This window comes from Octopus bimaculoides, chromosome 1 (genome assembly GCF_046866305.1).
Source record: "Octopus bimaculoides isolate indiv1 chromosome 1, ASM4686630v1, whole genome shotgun sequence".
Classification (NCBI taxonomy): Eukaryota; Metazoa; Mollusca; class Cephalopoda; order Octopoda; family Octopodidae; genus Octopus; species Octopus bimaculoides.
The window spans coordinates 79,111,935-79,127,032 of record NC_142928.1 but is presented as its reverse complement, the minus strand read 5'-3'; the positions used below and the strand labels follow the sequence as shown (position 1 = coordinate 79,127,032).

Here is a 15,098-nt window from a genome sequence, read left to right as displayed (position 1 = left end):
AATGCATTGCCTTTGTTTCAATTAATTTTGAAATTAATGAAGAATTGAGCAAAATATTCCTCTTGTCATTAAGCTTTGATTTAGATCCCTTTAACACAAGAATTTTTATCATCAAAGCAAAAGAAGTCTCAGGCATGTTGGTATCAAAAGAGTTAAATCTCAGTTGTGGTCATTCACCATAGAAAAAGACAGGATAATTGTAGAGTTCATGAGAAGCTTGCAATCTTTAGCTCAAGTGTTTCTTGCGTGCATTTTCCTGCTGAAGTCATCAGGACAACTCTGGGAACTGAACTCACTACCTCATGATTGTGAGCCTGACACCTTCACTATATATATAGGGAGAATTCACAAAAAACAACAGACGAAGACAGGTGGTGTAGAAAACAAACAGATGTATTAGTATAACACTCATGAATTGAGAAAGTCTTTAATGTTTCCAGCCTACGCTCTTCCACAGAAAGGAACATAGAAAGAAACAAGTAGAGAAAAAAAGGAGAGAAAAAATGTGTGTAGTGGTCAGTGATCTATCATGGCGATATATATATATATATATATATATATATATATATATATGCACACATACATATATATGTATATATATATATAAACATCAACATGTATAAATAAATATACAGAGCTGACAAATTAAGTGACCACCTTGGGCATTAAAACCTGGAAGTGCAATATGAATTTACGTACCATTCCTTTTTCGAAATGGTAGGTTATGATTTGAGGAAAATATGGTTGCTACTTCTAGTAGATATGATGACCATGCAGAGGCTCTCTTGTTTAGTCAGATATGAGGGTGTGAGTATCAAAGTGTACATGCAGGGAAATAGAGTTTAATAACCTTCCAGCCTTGGTGTAAGCAGAAAAAAAAAGAGCAAAATTACCAATCTGAGGCCCAGTCGTAACTTTTCCAACTTGTTTCGTTCCCAATTTAATGGTTTCGGCTTGTACAGTGAATTCATATGTTTTATTTGCCTCAAGCTCCTTAGCATGGTAATATAATCTATCACCAGGAATGGTCAGCTGCACCATTTTCTTACCACCTGCTGCAAAATAAACATACAAAATAGAGAAGAATATATGGTTATGGTACTATAGAATGTTCCAAAAGCTTGCCGAAAAATGAGTAGAATAAACTAATTGTCACTGAAGATCAAAACAGATTATTGGTTCATTATTTACATTTGATGGATATTTGTCCTCATCTTGTCTGTTGCTAACACAACGGTTTGGCTGATATTCCCTCCAACCTTCATCAGGTGTCTTGGGGAAATTTTGAACCTGGGTTCTCATTCCTAAGGTATTTTTCGATGTTGTTGTTATTATTATTATTATTATTATTATTATTATTATTATTCAGGTCACTGAATAATAATAATAATAATAATAATAATAATAGGCGGAATTAGTAGTGTAATTATCATGAGAATTTGTTACAAACTGAATTTAAATCCTACCAAAATCAGCCTTGTATTTCCTTCTGGGGTTGATAAAGTATCATTCAAATATTAGAGCTGATTTAATCTCCACAAATTGTGCTCTTGGGTCTATATTAGAAACAATAATTATACCTGTAATGTTATTGTTATTATATACCTTGAGTATGTACTGCACTTTGGTCTTGAGCTTTTCTGATGTGTTAAGAATATTCTGTCTAATACATGTGCTATGCCTAGTGGCACTAATTTTGGAGTACATAAATCTTAATGATTTGAGAAACATTTATTAACTATTTCTAGGTGGTCTCATGACCACATAGAAGCTCCCTAGTATGATTCAATTAACACTCTCTTCTTTCAAGTTTGTAGCCTTGTATCATCATCATCCTTTAATGTCTGTTTTCCCTGCTGGTATGACTTGGATGGTTTCGCCAGAGCTGCCAAGCAGGCGAGCTGCACCAGGTTCCATTCTGATTTGGCCTGGTTTCTGTGGCTGGATGCCCTTCTTAATGTCAGCCATTTTACAGGGTGTGCTGGGTGCTTTTAACATGGCACCAGCATGTCTGCTCATATTTGGCACTGGCATCAATGTTTTTTATGAGACACCAGCATAGCTTTGTGTTTTGCTTTGTCCCTCTACCATTCCAAGCTCAAATCTTACTGAAGCTGACTTTGCAAATCAGGGTTTTATAGAAATATGTATCAGTCACAACTTTTGTCTTACGATTGATTCAAATGAATTTGTTTCCCATCTCTCTCTCTCAAAACTAAAAAGTAAAAATTTCACAAATTAAGAAGCCAAGGATATTATTATTTTTAGAGTGTTGTTGTTGCTTAAAATACTGATATTTATATTTTTAATTATCTGGCACTTAAGCATTAAAATGAATTACATGTTACAGGATTTTCCTGAGATTCAGAAAAATACACATATATGCATACATATACACACACACGCGCATGCACACAATAAACTCATTATCTCAAAGTACAGTGCAAGGCTTGCAAAATAGTGCAGGTAAAGAAGATAGGAAAAAACTTCAAGACTGTTACCATCAGTATATTTCTGGGAAAATATGACGTGGTAGTATCTTATTAATCCATTTGGTTCACTTGGTTCCGACCAGCTGACATTGAGTGAGTGTAGCATGATGTTATAAAACTTCAATTTGCCAGGAGCTCCAGGTGCTATAAATTCATACATATAAAGAGATTAAATTTTAGTTTGGCAAAATATCAAAGAAGGATTATAATTATATTTAGAGATGGGCTTGTTTGGCTAGTGATTTGAGCTGAAACTGAATTGAAATGAAAATCAATTACGTCATGAAAGAGATATGATAAGTATTTGAAATATGTATGAAGTGCAAAGGAATAGCATTAATCATCAAGTTGTAGATACATGTCAAAACTTTTTTGACATCTAGTAAATAGTACACAATGAATGTAATGGTTACCATTATCTTCTATGCCTACTTAGTTCTGCCATCATTTTCCTTAGAAGTAATGTGAGAACCAACACATAATTGACTACCTTATATTGCATTGACAAGGGCATGAGCATTGGCTATCTGATTGCCTGGAGACAAGAGTACAGCTGTGGGCATGTGTTTCTGCCTCAATAGCTGTCATCAGCTTGTTTTCCCTTGTTGCCAAACATTCAGATTATATTTTTCTTAAATATGTCAATTCAGAAATTTTTTACTTCTTGAGTTTATCACTTCTTTCTCATTCACAGTTACTTGCAAATTTTCTGAGACTTTTGTCCATTTTTCTCTCAAAAGGAAGATAATTTCCCCAAATTAAGAATTTATCTTGAATAGTGTTTAATATATCTTTATTCAACTTGTTGTCCACATTAAAAATTGACATTTAGAGATGAAATAGCAATGCTAAGGCAGAATCTTACCTCCTTCTTTAGTGCGTACAATAACAGGTTTTGTTAAGGGACCCGGACCTGCAGTAGTGAAGGCACACACAGATATAGAATATTCTGTATACATTTTCAATTTTACAAGGGAAACTTGCAGCTTTAATGATGTTAGTTCTGTTCGGTCGACACTTTTGTTCTTGAAAATACGGTGGTAGATAACCTAGAGAAAAGGAAAAAGTAATAGTAACCCAATTCATTTAAAATTTGACCTTGGAAGTGTGTTGAAAGAGTGATAGAAAATATACATGAAGAATGAACAAGTAGTGGAAGACAACAAAAAGAAAGAAGGAACGAGTATAAAGGTGAAATTGGATACTTAAGAAAGAACAGCTGATATGTGTGTTAACATGCTTATTCATTTAACCAAAAATATATGAAGGAATATGAATATTTTTGTAAACGTGTGTGTGTGTATTCATAAATTAAATGGTAGTTTCATAATTCAAGGGAAATCTACTCAATCTATGATTGAGTTAAGAACTTTATTTTCTCTTTTAGTCTGGTGCAAAATGTGTATAGCAGTATTTTCCTTTGAATCTATTATAATGTGATTTGTGTATGTCACCTTAGTGTCATGCACTAATAACAGTGTGAAATGCAATACCACAGAACAGAGTAAGGCACCAACTGTCTCCACTCGAGGCATTCCCAAATACCCTACCAACAACTGTAACCAATCCAAAACAACTTTCAACAAACTATAACAACTTCTCAACAATTTCCTGTGACTCCATGAACTCACAAATGACACCTTTTGACTTACTGTGATTTCTCACCTCTTGCTCTCAGTCAAACACACTGCTAATTATACAAGTTCAGCTAGTCCATTCTCACAGGGTGTGTCATAACATCTACTCTTTTGAGATTTGACTTCTGTAGGAAGTGCAGCTTGTTTATTTAATTTTATTCGTTTTCATCATCACCTTTCCCTTTTTTGAGATCTCAATTTCCTCAGAGATCTTAATACTTCTTTTGCTTAGGGACTACTTCTAGTTGTTCTGTTTGTTTAAGTTTTCTATTGCTATCTGCCAAGGTTCAACCTCTTTTGGTGTTGGAATATCGAACAGGTCAACAAACTTCCATTGGTATTTCTTCTCTTTCTTCGATATTTCTAGTCAACTGGTTCAAATGTCGTTTGTGCTCTCCTAATTGGTCTTTTATTATATACATCTTACTGCCTTTTCTTTTTGTCACTATACCATCCTCTCAACCTTGTCTTCCATTCTTATATATTTTGAAATGAACTTTTATTTCCCACATTAAAACACTTTGTTGTGTTTCTTGGGTTTTCCCTATAAGTTGTTTTTGTAGGTAACAGTTTATCAAAAATTGATTTTATCTTCCAGGTAAACATTAGCACTATAGGCAACTTGCCTAAACAGGTGTAAACTCTTAAACGCTTACCCTGTAAACTCTTAAGAATTGAGTTAATGCTGCAACATTGCCTAATTCATTTCCTGATTTTTTTTTAGTGCTTGCTTAAATGTATCTATGAACCTTTCTGCTTCCCCATTTGATCTTGAGTGGTATGGTAGAGTAGAGATGTTGTTGACTACACACCTCTCACAGAAATTTTAAAATTTGTACCTCAAAAACTGTGTTCCGTTATCTGATACTATGGTGTCCAGGACACTGTATTACGCAAAAAGTTTATGAAGGAACCTTATTGTTACCTTTGAGGTTGGTTGACAGTATTTACATATCTCCGGCCACTTGGTATAGCTGTCTATAATGATCAGATAATATGCACTGTTTACTGGTCCAGCAAAATCTATATGTAGCCTGGACCACAGACTATCTGTCTTGGGCCACGACTGGAATTTCACTGGTAGTGACTTTGCTATGAGAGCACAACTTCTGCAGGATTTCACCAATTGTTCAATATCACGGTCCATAGTAGGCCAATACACACAACTCCTTATTAATGATTTCATTCTTGAAATCCCTGGGTGTCCCATATGAAATTCACTTAATACATGCTTTTGTAGTGTGGCTGGCACTACAGCTCTTTGAGCATACATCACACAGAGAAAAATGGTTCACATTTGTGTTATATTTTTATTTTCTTTTACCGTCAACGTTTCTTTCATCTTTGCAAGGAATATGTCATTCTCTGACTTTAATTTTATATCTTGAACAGTTACTGGCAGCTCCCAAATGATGTTACACAAAATGTTTTTTATTTCATTTTCCACTCACAAAGCAGCAATCAAGATATATTCGAATAGTTCTGTATTTTTTGGAATTAGCCTTGATAAACAATCCGCATAGTCTAACCTCTTGGATGGTATATACTCCATCTTAAAGTTGTAAGTCAACAATATCATACCCCAGCATTGTAACTTATTTGCAGTATGGGTAGGAATTCCTACCCAAAGATTGATGATAATGGTCAGTGATCAGTTTGTAGCTGTACACTTCTACCGTGCAAAAATCTGTGAAATTTCTTCACAGCAAAAATGATCGCTAGAGCTTCTTTCTCTATCTGACAATAGTTCTTTCTGTTGCTATCAGGGAATGTTAGGCATGAACCATTGCCTTCATATTACCATCTTTATATTTGTGTAGCATTACTGTTCCTATGCTGTATTCAGAAGTGTCAGAAGCTACAATAATCTCTGCTGCAGGATCGAAATGAGCCAATGACAATTCCAATATTAATATTTTTTTAATATTGCCAAATGCCTTTTGACAATTATTTGATCAATTCCACTTCACATCCCTTTTTAGCAGATTATTTAATGGAGCTCTCAATTCTTGTATATTTGGTATATAATTTTAGTAATAATTAGCTAGACCTAGAAAAGCTTGTAAGGTCATTATATTAGTCAGAGGAAGCATATTTTTAATTGCATCTGCCCATGATGGGTCCGGTTGTTGTCCATTCCTATCAATAATTTGTCCTAAATGCTTCATTTTAGGTAAGAAAAATTCCCATTTTTTCTCAGTCTTAATACACAAACCTAAGTTATCTGACAACACTTCAGGAAAAGCATTTTTTAATTTTTTCTTCATTTATGTTTTTACAGAACAGATTTATGGGGAGGTCCCATAAATCAAACAACTCCATACAGACTTCTTTTACTAAGTTCAAACATTCCCAGCAAGTGTTAAACAGGGAACTCTTATTGCTGAACATTTTGGATAGCAATTCAGCTGTTTCCTTGAAACAAACCTCATTTATTTTTTTAGGCAAGACAAAATTGCAGTATTTTTCATGTTCTGAAGGAGCTAGTTTCCATAACAGTAGTTTCACTTTTTCCTCATCTGTCCAACACCTGCCTTCTTTCTTGAAGATTTCTTCATATCTTCTGAAGTACACCAAAAAAGTTATGCCCTCTTCTAGGTTATAACATTTGCTATACTGTCTGGCAAAAACGAACTTGCAATGTTTCCCAACCTCCATATTAATCCCAGCAACTGCTGTTCGACTCTTGGGTACTGTTGTTTGACTCTTGGGTATTGTTGTTTAACTCTTGAGCACTGTTATTCGACTCTTGAGTACTATTGCTTGACTCTTTCTGCTGTTGCTTTTGCAACTGTAATATGCCAGCTAATAGGTCTTCCATAATTAGTAATTTTTTTGTATCATAAAAGATTGTTAATAACCAATGTAAGCTTCGAATTACTCATTGCCAATTGTTGTAAAGTGATTTCCTCATTGCCACTTTTGTAATGGGCCACTGTATGCCACTTTTATAACGTGATTTCTGTATATGTCACCTTAGTGTCATGCACTAATAACAATGTAATATACAATACCATGGGATGAAGTAAGGCACCAACTGTCTCTACTTGATGTATTCTCAAATACTCTACCAACAACTGTAACCAATCCAAAACAACTCTCAACGAACTATAACAACTTCTCAACAATTTCTTGTGACTCCATGAACTCAAAAATGACACCTTTCAACTTCCTGCGATTTCTCATCTCTCGCTCTCAGTCAAACACACTACTTATATGAGTTTGGCTAGTCCATTCTCACAGGAGGTATCATGGTTCTCACCATAACAGGATCTCATTAGCACAGCCAAGAGGAAGACTTTTGGGGCGCAAGTAATCTGAAATCCTAAGTACCTTTGTTTTAAGTCAATTCCACTGAAATGGAGGCCATATATGTCAAAAGCCGCATGTTGGATATGATCTAAGTTATTTGGTTGCTTTAAAATATTATGGTACAGGTCACAAATTTACATATATACATTAAACCATATCTTATTACAAATTCAGCTTGTTAGCAAGTGCTGGTCTTTCTTGACATTATCAAAATTAAGCTTGTAATTTAATATGCAGATATACATATAAATATGTGTACTATAAACAAAAAAAAAAACTATGGTTATTCATATCGATACTGAGCTAATGATGATGATGTATGTGTATGATTACATCATCATCATCATCATTTAATATCTGCTCTTCCATGTTGGCATGAGTCTTACAAGTTGACAGAGTCTGAGGCAGTTCTTATTTAGAGTTACTGCCCTACTAAATGGAGCAGTGGTGAAACATGCTTGACCTATAAGTTCTATTTTGTGGCATGATTTAGATGATTGGATGTGCTTTCTAATTCTTAACACCAACCACTTTATAGAGTGTACTGCGTGTATTTTATTGTGGAACCAGCAACAATAGAGAAGTTGCTTAATCACTTGAAAGCTTAAAGCGTCGTCCCTACTCTTTGTTGTTTTCTTTCATGCAAAGAAACATGACCTAGAGGGTGATAGAAGAGAGAATATGATCAAAGCACACATGCACGAGAGAGAGAGAGAGGGGGGGTACATGTTAGTTGTTGGTAAGGAGGTTGAATAGAATGAAACAGCATAAGTAGTGCGATGAAGAGAGACTGAAGAAGGAAGAGAGAATGATGGTTGTCAAATTGCCATTGACAAAGGAGAGAATTATATGAGAGAGAAAGTGATAAAGACAAATAATGGAGAGAGAGATAGAGAGAGATAGAGAGAGAGAGAGAGAGAGAGAGAAGAGAGAGAGTGAATGTTAATAAGTGATAAGAAAGGAAATAATGGTAGTGAAAAGGTGAGAGAGAGAATTATAGTTAGCAAGGGTGAGATCTACATCCTCATTTTGGTTTGTATATAAATATACTAAACCCCGCCACACACACACACAGAGACCAATGTATACACACAAGCACACACAATACATACCATTCACCCCATTTTTTTTACACACACAAAATTAACTATAAGGGAGAGAGAGAGAGAGAAAGAGAGAGAGACGGAGGTTGATTACATTTTAAAGAATGTGCATATTTTCCATGCAGAATAGTTTAACAGTATATGTAAATCAGGTGTTGCAATAGGAGCAGTACAATATAGTTTGGGTCACTAGAACTTACTTTATAGCCAGATATTTCGCCGTTTTGAGTACGTTTCAAGGGTGGTAACCAGGAGACTCTGATTTCTGAACCACTTACAGCTACAGCTGTAACATTCAATGGCGCAGCTGCTGGCGCTGAAGTCATTTATAAAGAAAAATAAGAAAAAAACATTTAATTCATTGACAAAAATAAATAAATAAATAAATTTCTTCCATTGGTACATAGCCAGAAATTACTAGGGGAATGTATAGTTAATTAACTCAAACGTTATACTTAATTAACTGAAACCTAATTAACTCCCACTTAATAAATGTCAAGAATTTTATTTTATTCACCTAAAAGGGATGAAATATGATGTGAACTTTGTCAGGACATATAAAAAACTAGAACATAAATGAAGCACTTTAAAGTACCTAACAATAGGTTCTGGTGAAACTAGTGTCTGCAATTGGCAGTTAGTGAGTATAAACAGTCCAAAAGTGAAATACATTAGTTTGTTGCTTTTGGGCAGTCTCCCTTTGCTGGAGAAATATGTTAGATTTTACTTCTTCATCCTGACATATCTTTGTAATTCCATTTTTGGATTTTAAGTTAGTTGGTCTTGCTCTCTTACATTTCTGACTGATAATGAAGAAGAAGAAGAAGAAGAAGAAGAAGAAGAAGAAGAAGAAGAAGAAGAAGGAGGAAGAGGAGGAGGAGAAGGAGAAGAAGAAGAAGGAGAAGAAGAAGAAGGAGAAGAAGAATAAGAAGAAAGAGAAGAAGAAGAAGACGAAGAAGAAGGGGGAGGAGAAGGAGAAGAAGGAGAAGACAAAGAAGGAAGGAGGAGGAGTTGGAGAAGGAGAAGAAGAAGAAGACAAAGAAGGAGAAGAAGAAGACGAAGAAGAAGATGAAGAAGAAGGAGGAAGAGGGGGAGAAGGAGAAGGAGAAGGATAATAATAATAATAATAATAATAATAATAATAATAAGAAGAAGAAGAAGAAGACGAAGAAGAAGGAGGAGGAGAAGGAGAAGACGAAGAAGGAAGAGGAGGAGGAGAAGAAGGAGAAGGAGAAGAAGAAGACAAAGAAGAAGATGAAGAAGCAGCAGCAGCAACAGCAAGAGCAGTAGCAAATTTAGTGGGGAAGATTTAGTCAATCACATTCACTCCGGTACTTGATTGGTGCTTTATTTTATGGCACTTAAAAGATTGAAAGACAAGGTTGACATCAGTGTCATTTGAACTCAGAATGTGCAAAACCAGAATAAAATATCACATTGTTTGCATAAAATTCCATGCTTAATCCTGCTTCATACCTCAGTATATTCATTCTCCAAAGAATTTTATTAACATGATCTACGATATCTGTTGCTCCGATGAAGTTTCTTGATAAGTGCTATAAACAGTGATTTTGAATGAGCTGTCTGGATTTATATCCACAATCATAAACAACAATTTCATCAACGAGGTTAAGAGCACGGGCTACTAACCTCAAGATTCTGAGTTTGATTCCAGGCAGTGACCTGAATAATAATAATCTTATCAATGTTTTGAACTTCAAAATTCTTGTGAATTTCACTAATGTATTCTAACTATTGTTTTAGAATTTTCTTTTCTGTGGCTACTGTAATACCAATTTATTTCACCATAGTTTATAGCCAGTTAAAAAATTAGGGTCTATGTAGCCTACTTAAGCAACTGCCAAATCTATTTTCAAAGGAACTCCATCTATGTGTAAAATACCTGCATACTTCCAGGTACTTCCTTTCCTCTTGTAATGTATAAGATGGTTAAAACTTTGAATCTGACTGAATTATCAGACTGTAGCCAAAATTCTGGATATATGAAATGAAACAGTAGTTTAACTGAAAAAATATTTTCTGCATAACACATTACATGAGATTTTGGGGAGACAGTGCTCATAATTCTCAGATGACTCTTTGACTAAGAAGAGATAATGAGGACACTGGGAAATTGATGGAATGATATCTAAAATAGTATAACTAATGGATAAGCTGTTTGCAATACCTATTTCAAATCATGTCAAGATACTGTTGTCATTCAAAAGTTGCTGAGATGCTTTACATCAGTAACACACATAAGTATATCATCCTCACCATCATTATTTAATGTCCATCTTCCATGCTAGCATAGGTTGGATGGTTTGACAGGAGATATATGAAGAGGATATAGGTGATTAAGTGGACCTCAGTACTTGATTATGACTTGAATTACTGACTCCAAAATAATGAAGGACAAAGATGACTTTGCTGAGAAATGAAATCAGATTATAAATTAATGTAAGGTAGCTCTACTGGGTCTACAGATCCACCATACTTGCAATTCTAACAACAGAAACTACAAGTGTACAAACATGGTTAAGCAAAATAGCTTTTACATAATCACTAACAACCATGTCTTCTTCAAGCATTTCATGATAGTTTCCACAATTGAAATCACTGAGTGAAGACAGGGTAGCAATAACACTTGTTGAATGCTTTGAAAATTGGTTACCTTCAAACTTTAAATTTGTTCGACTAGTACAAACTTTGGTGGTGGCCTTAATCCATCTCTCAGTTGAACACCACCACCCTATAATCTGGGTACCTGTAGCAGGGTTCAATCCTTTGCAAGGATTTGGGTCAGGCCTTCATCATGATCATCATTTAACATCCGTTTTCCATGCTGGCATGGGTTGGATAGTTTGATAGCAGCTGGCCATTTGAAGAGCTGCCCAGGCTCCATGTCTGTGTTGGCATGGTTTCTACAGATGGATGCCCTTCCTAACACCCATCACTGTCACAGGTGCTTTTACATGGCACTGGGACCCATGAATCTGCAAGCTTAGGAATGCTCAGCTGGGGAGGGAAGCAGGAGACGTGCCTCTAATTCGGTGTTTCTCAACTTTTTTACCCTTGTGTAACCCTCAAAATAAATTACATGTCTCAAGGAGCTGATGCACAAAAAAAATTATACACCATATCTTTCTCATATTTTTTCATCATAGTTCATGTGGTAAATATCATATATAAATATATAAATATCATATATTTTTATTTTTTTCATTCTCTCTCTGTTTATTATCTCTTATTCCTTTCTGTTGAAGAGCTTAGGCTTGAAATGTAAAAGACTTTTTCATTTTCCTGAGTGTCAAACTAATACACTTGCTTGTTGTTTATACACCTGTCATCGTCTTTTGTTTTTCTATAAATTTCAACTATATATATATATGTATATATATATATATATATATATATATATATATATATATAACAATATTACAATATAACAATATTACAATAGCCAACATTACAATAACCAACAATATGTTGTGCATATATAGTAATATTACGATCATGAAATTAGCATTAGCTCATCTCACTCTTTCTCATGGAACCCATAAGAACCTTTTGCAGAACCCTAAGGTTCTAGGAAACCCCAGTTGAGAAACACTGCTCCAGTCTGAGAATAACTTTTTCCCTTCCTCCCACCAGTCATGAGCACTGCCTTCCCACCAGACTAAAAAATAAAATTTTTTAAAAAATGCTAGAGGAGACAGCAACAACAAAAAGATAAAAGTCGGTAATATTCTCTTGAACAATACTTACGTGCATAACCTACAAAATACATAACAGGTTTACTAGTTGGTCCATTTCCTTTCTTATTGTAGGCCAAAATACGAAATTCATATGTCACAAACTTGTCTAAGTCAGTGAGCTCTTTCCATATTGTGCTTGAATTAGGATCAAATGGTACTTTGACTTTGAATTCTGCATTGTTTTCTTTACAATATTCAACAATGTATCCCTTCAGAATGCCATTCCAGGAACTTTTAGTAGGTGGCTGTAAAAGATTATATTCAAAATGGTTATACTGCATTTCAGTGTCCTGTGGGATAAAGGTGAAATATTCTTCAAGTGGATATGATACTGGAGAACAAATCATGCTTTGCATATTCAAATCTATAACACTGTCCTGTTGACTCAGAGCAGGACATTTTATTTTATACTCAGTGAATTAATTCATGTAGCATTTGTTACTATGACTGAGAACAAGGGAAAGTTATTTGCAATAGAACTAGCATCCTATCCAGGAGAAGATTTGCCTCTCATCCATTTCATGCTATGAAAACAAGAATCATGTACAAGACCAATGGGATTCTGAGGTTCATGAAATGATCAACTTCATAGTAAAACAAAACCTTGTCCATTATTTGGACAGGTGATCTCGTATGGTATGGAGAAGGAAAACAAAACAGAATAAGATTATTTCAATTGATGTACTTTGACTAACGTATGAAATACTGAAAATATTCACACAACAAGACTGAAGTCGTGGTTGATGTTTAACCCATAGTCACAACTGACTAAGCCAACCTATTAAAAAGCGCATTTCAGTCATGACCATCCCATCTTTTTAGGGTATATTATCTGGTGTGGTCTAAACTAATTTAAGTTGGAATGGTGTAATTTTAAAGGAGGTTTGTGGTTTCTGTTTCAAGAAGGTTGACTTGCTCACAGAGAAGCTACCTTCTAAGCAAATTTTAAGTGATGTGGTGTGATAACAGGAAATATATATATATATCATCATCATCATCATCGTCGTTTAATGTCCGCTTTCCATGCTAGCATGGGTTGGACGATTTGACTGAGGACTGGTGAAACAAGATGGCTATACCAGGCTCCAATCTGATTTGGCAGAGTTTCTACGGCTGGATGCCCTTCCTAACGCCAACCACTCAGAGAGTGTAGTGGGTGCTTTTACGTGTCACCCACACGAAGGCCAGTCAGGCTGTACTGGCAACACCACTAAGATGGTATATTTTATGTGCCACCTGCACAAGAGCCAGTCCAGGGGCACTGGCAACGATCTCACTCAAAAATCCTACGAAGGCCAGTCAGGCGGTACTGGCAACGGCCACGCTCAAAATGGTGTATTTTATGTGCCACCCACACAAGAGCCAGTCCAGGGGCACTGGCAATAATCTCGCTCGTAAGTCCTTAGACGTGCCGCGGGCACAAGTGCCAGAAAGGCGATGCTGGGAACAGGTGCCATCACAAATTCGCTTTCGCTTGCCCCAATAAGTCTTCGCAAGCTGAGTTTCGTGTCCAATTTAACTCGATTTCAATTTCACTTGCCTCAATAGGTCTTCGCAAGTGGAGTTTAGTGTCCAATTTAACTCGATTTCGATTTCACTTGCCTCAACAGGTCTTTGCAAGTGGAGTTTAGTGTCCAATGAAGGAAGGTACGCCTAAGTGGACTGGCTGAAGCCTTAGATTTAGATCTCACTTGGTGTGCTGAGTTTTCTCATGCACAGCTGGATGCCCTTCCTAAATGCCAACCACTCAGAGAGTGTAGTAGGTGCTTTTACATGCCATCGGCAAGAAGGCCAGTCAGGCGGTACTGGCAACGGCCATGCTCAAGATGGTGTATTTTATGTGCCACCTGCACAAGAGCCAGTCCAGGGGCCCTGGCAACGATCTCGCTCGAAAATCCTACGAAGGCCAGTCAGGTGGTACTGGCAATGGCCACGCTCAAAATGGTGTATTTTATGTGCCACCCACACAAGAGCCAGTCCAGGGTCACTGGCAACGATCTTGCTTGAAAATCCTACGAAGGCCAGTCAGGCGGTACTGGCAACGGCCACGCTCAAAATGGTGTATTTTATGTGCCACCCGCACAAGAGCCAGTCCAGGGGCACTGGCAACGATCTCGCTCGAAAATCCTACGAAGGCCAGTCAGGCGGTACTGGCAACGGCCACGCTCAAAATGGTGTATTTTATGTGCCACCCACACAAGAGCCAGTCTAGGGGCACTGGCAACGATCTCGCTCGAAAGTCCTTAGACATGCTGGGCACAGGTGCCATCATGATTTCGATTTCGCTTGCCCCAATAAGTCTTCGCAAGCTGAGTTTTGTGTCCCAATGAAGGAGACGACGTTGGCATGGATGCCAGTCGTTGAACTTAACTTGATTTCGATTTCACTTGCCTCAACATGTCTTCGCAAGTGGAGCTTAGTATCCAATTTAACCCGATTTCAATTTCCTATTGAGGCAAGTGAAATCGAAATCGAGTTAAGTTCGACGACTGGCACCCATGCCAACGTCGTCTCCTCTGTCAAGCTTCAGGCTCTACATTTGATTACACATGAATGCTTATCTGAAGGAAAATCATCCAACTGTGGAAAGTATTGTTCCAAACAAAATGTAATTACTCAAAATTTCTACAAAAAGAGCAAAAATGTGGTTGAGAAAAAGTGTTCTATTAATACCATGAAAAATAGCTATTTCTCTAACTTTTAAACATATTATTCTGGAACTTTCTCTTCTTATTGTTGTCTTTGTTTACTCCTGGATCAGTTATGTTGAAAGAGACCTAATGATCCTGTCTTTTT

At 36.3% G+C, this 15,098-nt stretch overlaps 1 protein-coding gene across 8 annotated transcripts in view; it reads right to left on the bottom strand.

Annotated features, from left to right (window-relative positions):
- LOC106871456 (protein sidekick-1) overlaps positions 1-15,098 on the bottom strand; it is a 589,083-nt gene that overhangs the window by 80,061 nt on the left and 493,924 nt on the right. For all 8 annotated transcript variants that reach the window (XM_089352508.1, XM_089352475.1, XM_089352495.1 and 5 more), the window contains 5 exons: positions 12,313-12,547; positions 8,745-8,860; positions 3,358-3,541; positions 2,502-2,636; positions 894-1,055 (listed from right to left, as the gene is read on the bottom strand). In XM_089352508.1, the coding sequence (XP_089208634.1) occupies positions 894-1,055; positions 2,502-2,636; positions 3,358-3,541; positions 8,745-8,860; positions 12,313-12,547 (832 nt within the window). The remainder of the gene's footprint in view (positions 1-893; positions 1,056-2,501; positions 2,637-3,357; positions 3,542-8,744; positions 8,861-12,312; positions 12,548-15,098) is intronic.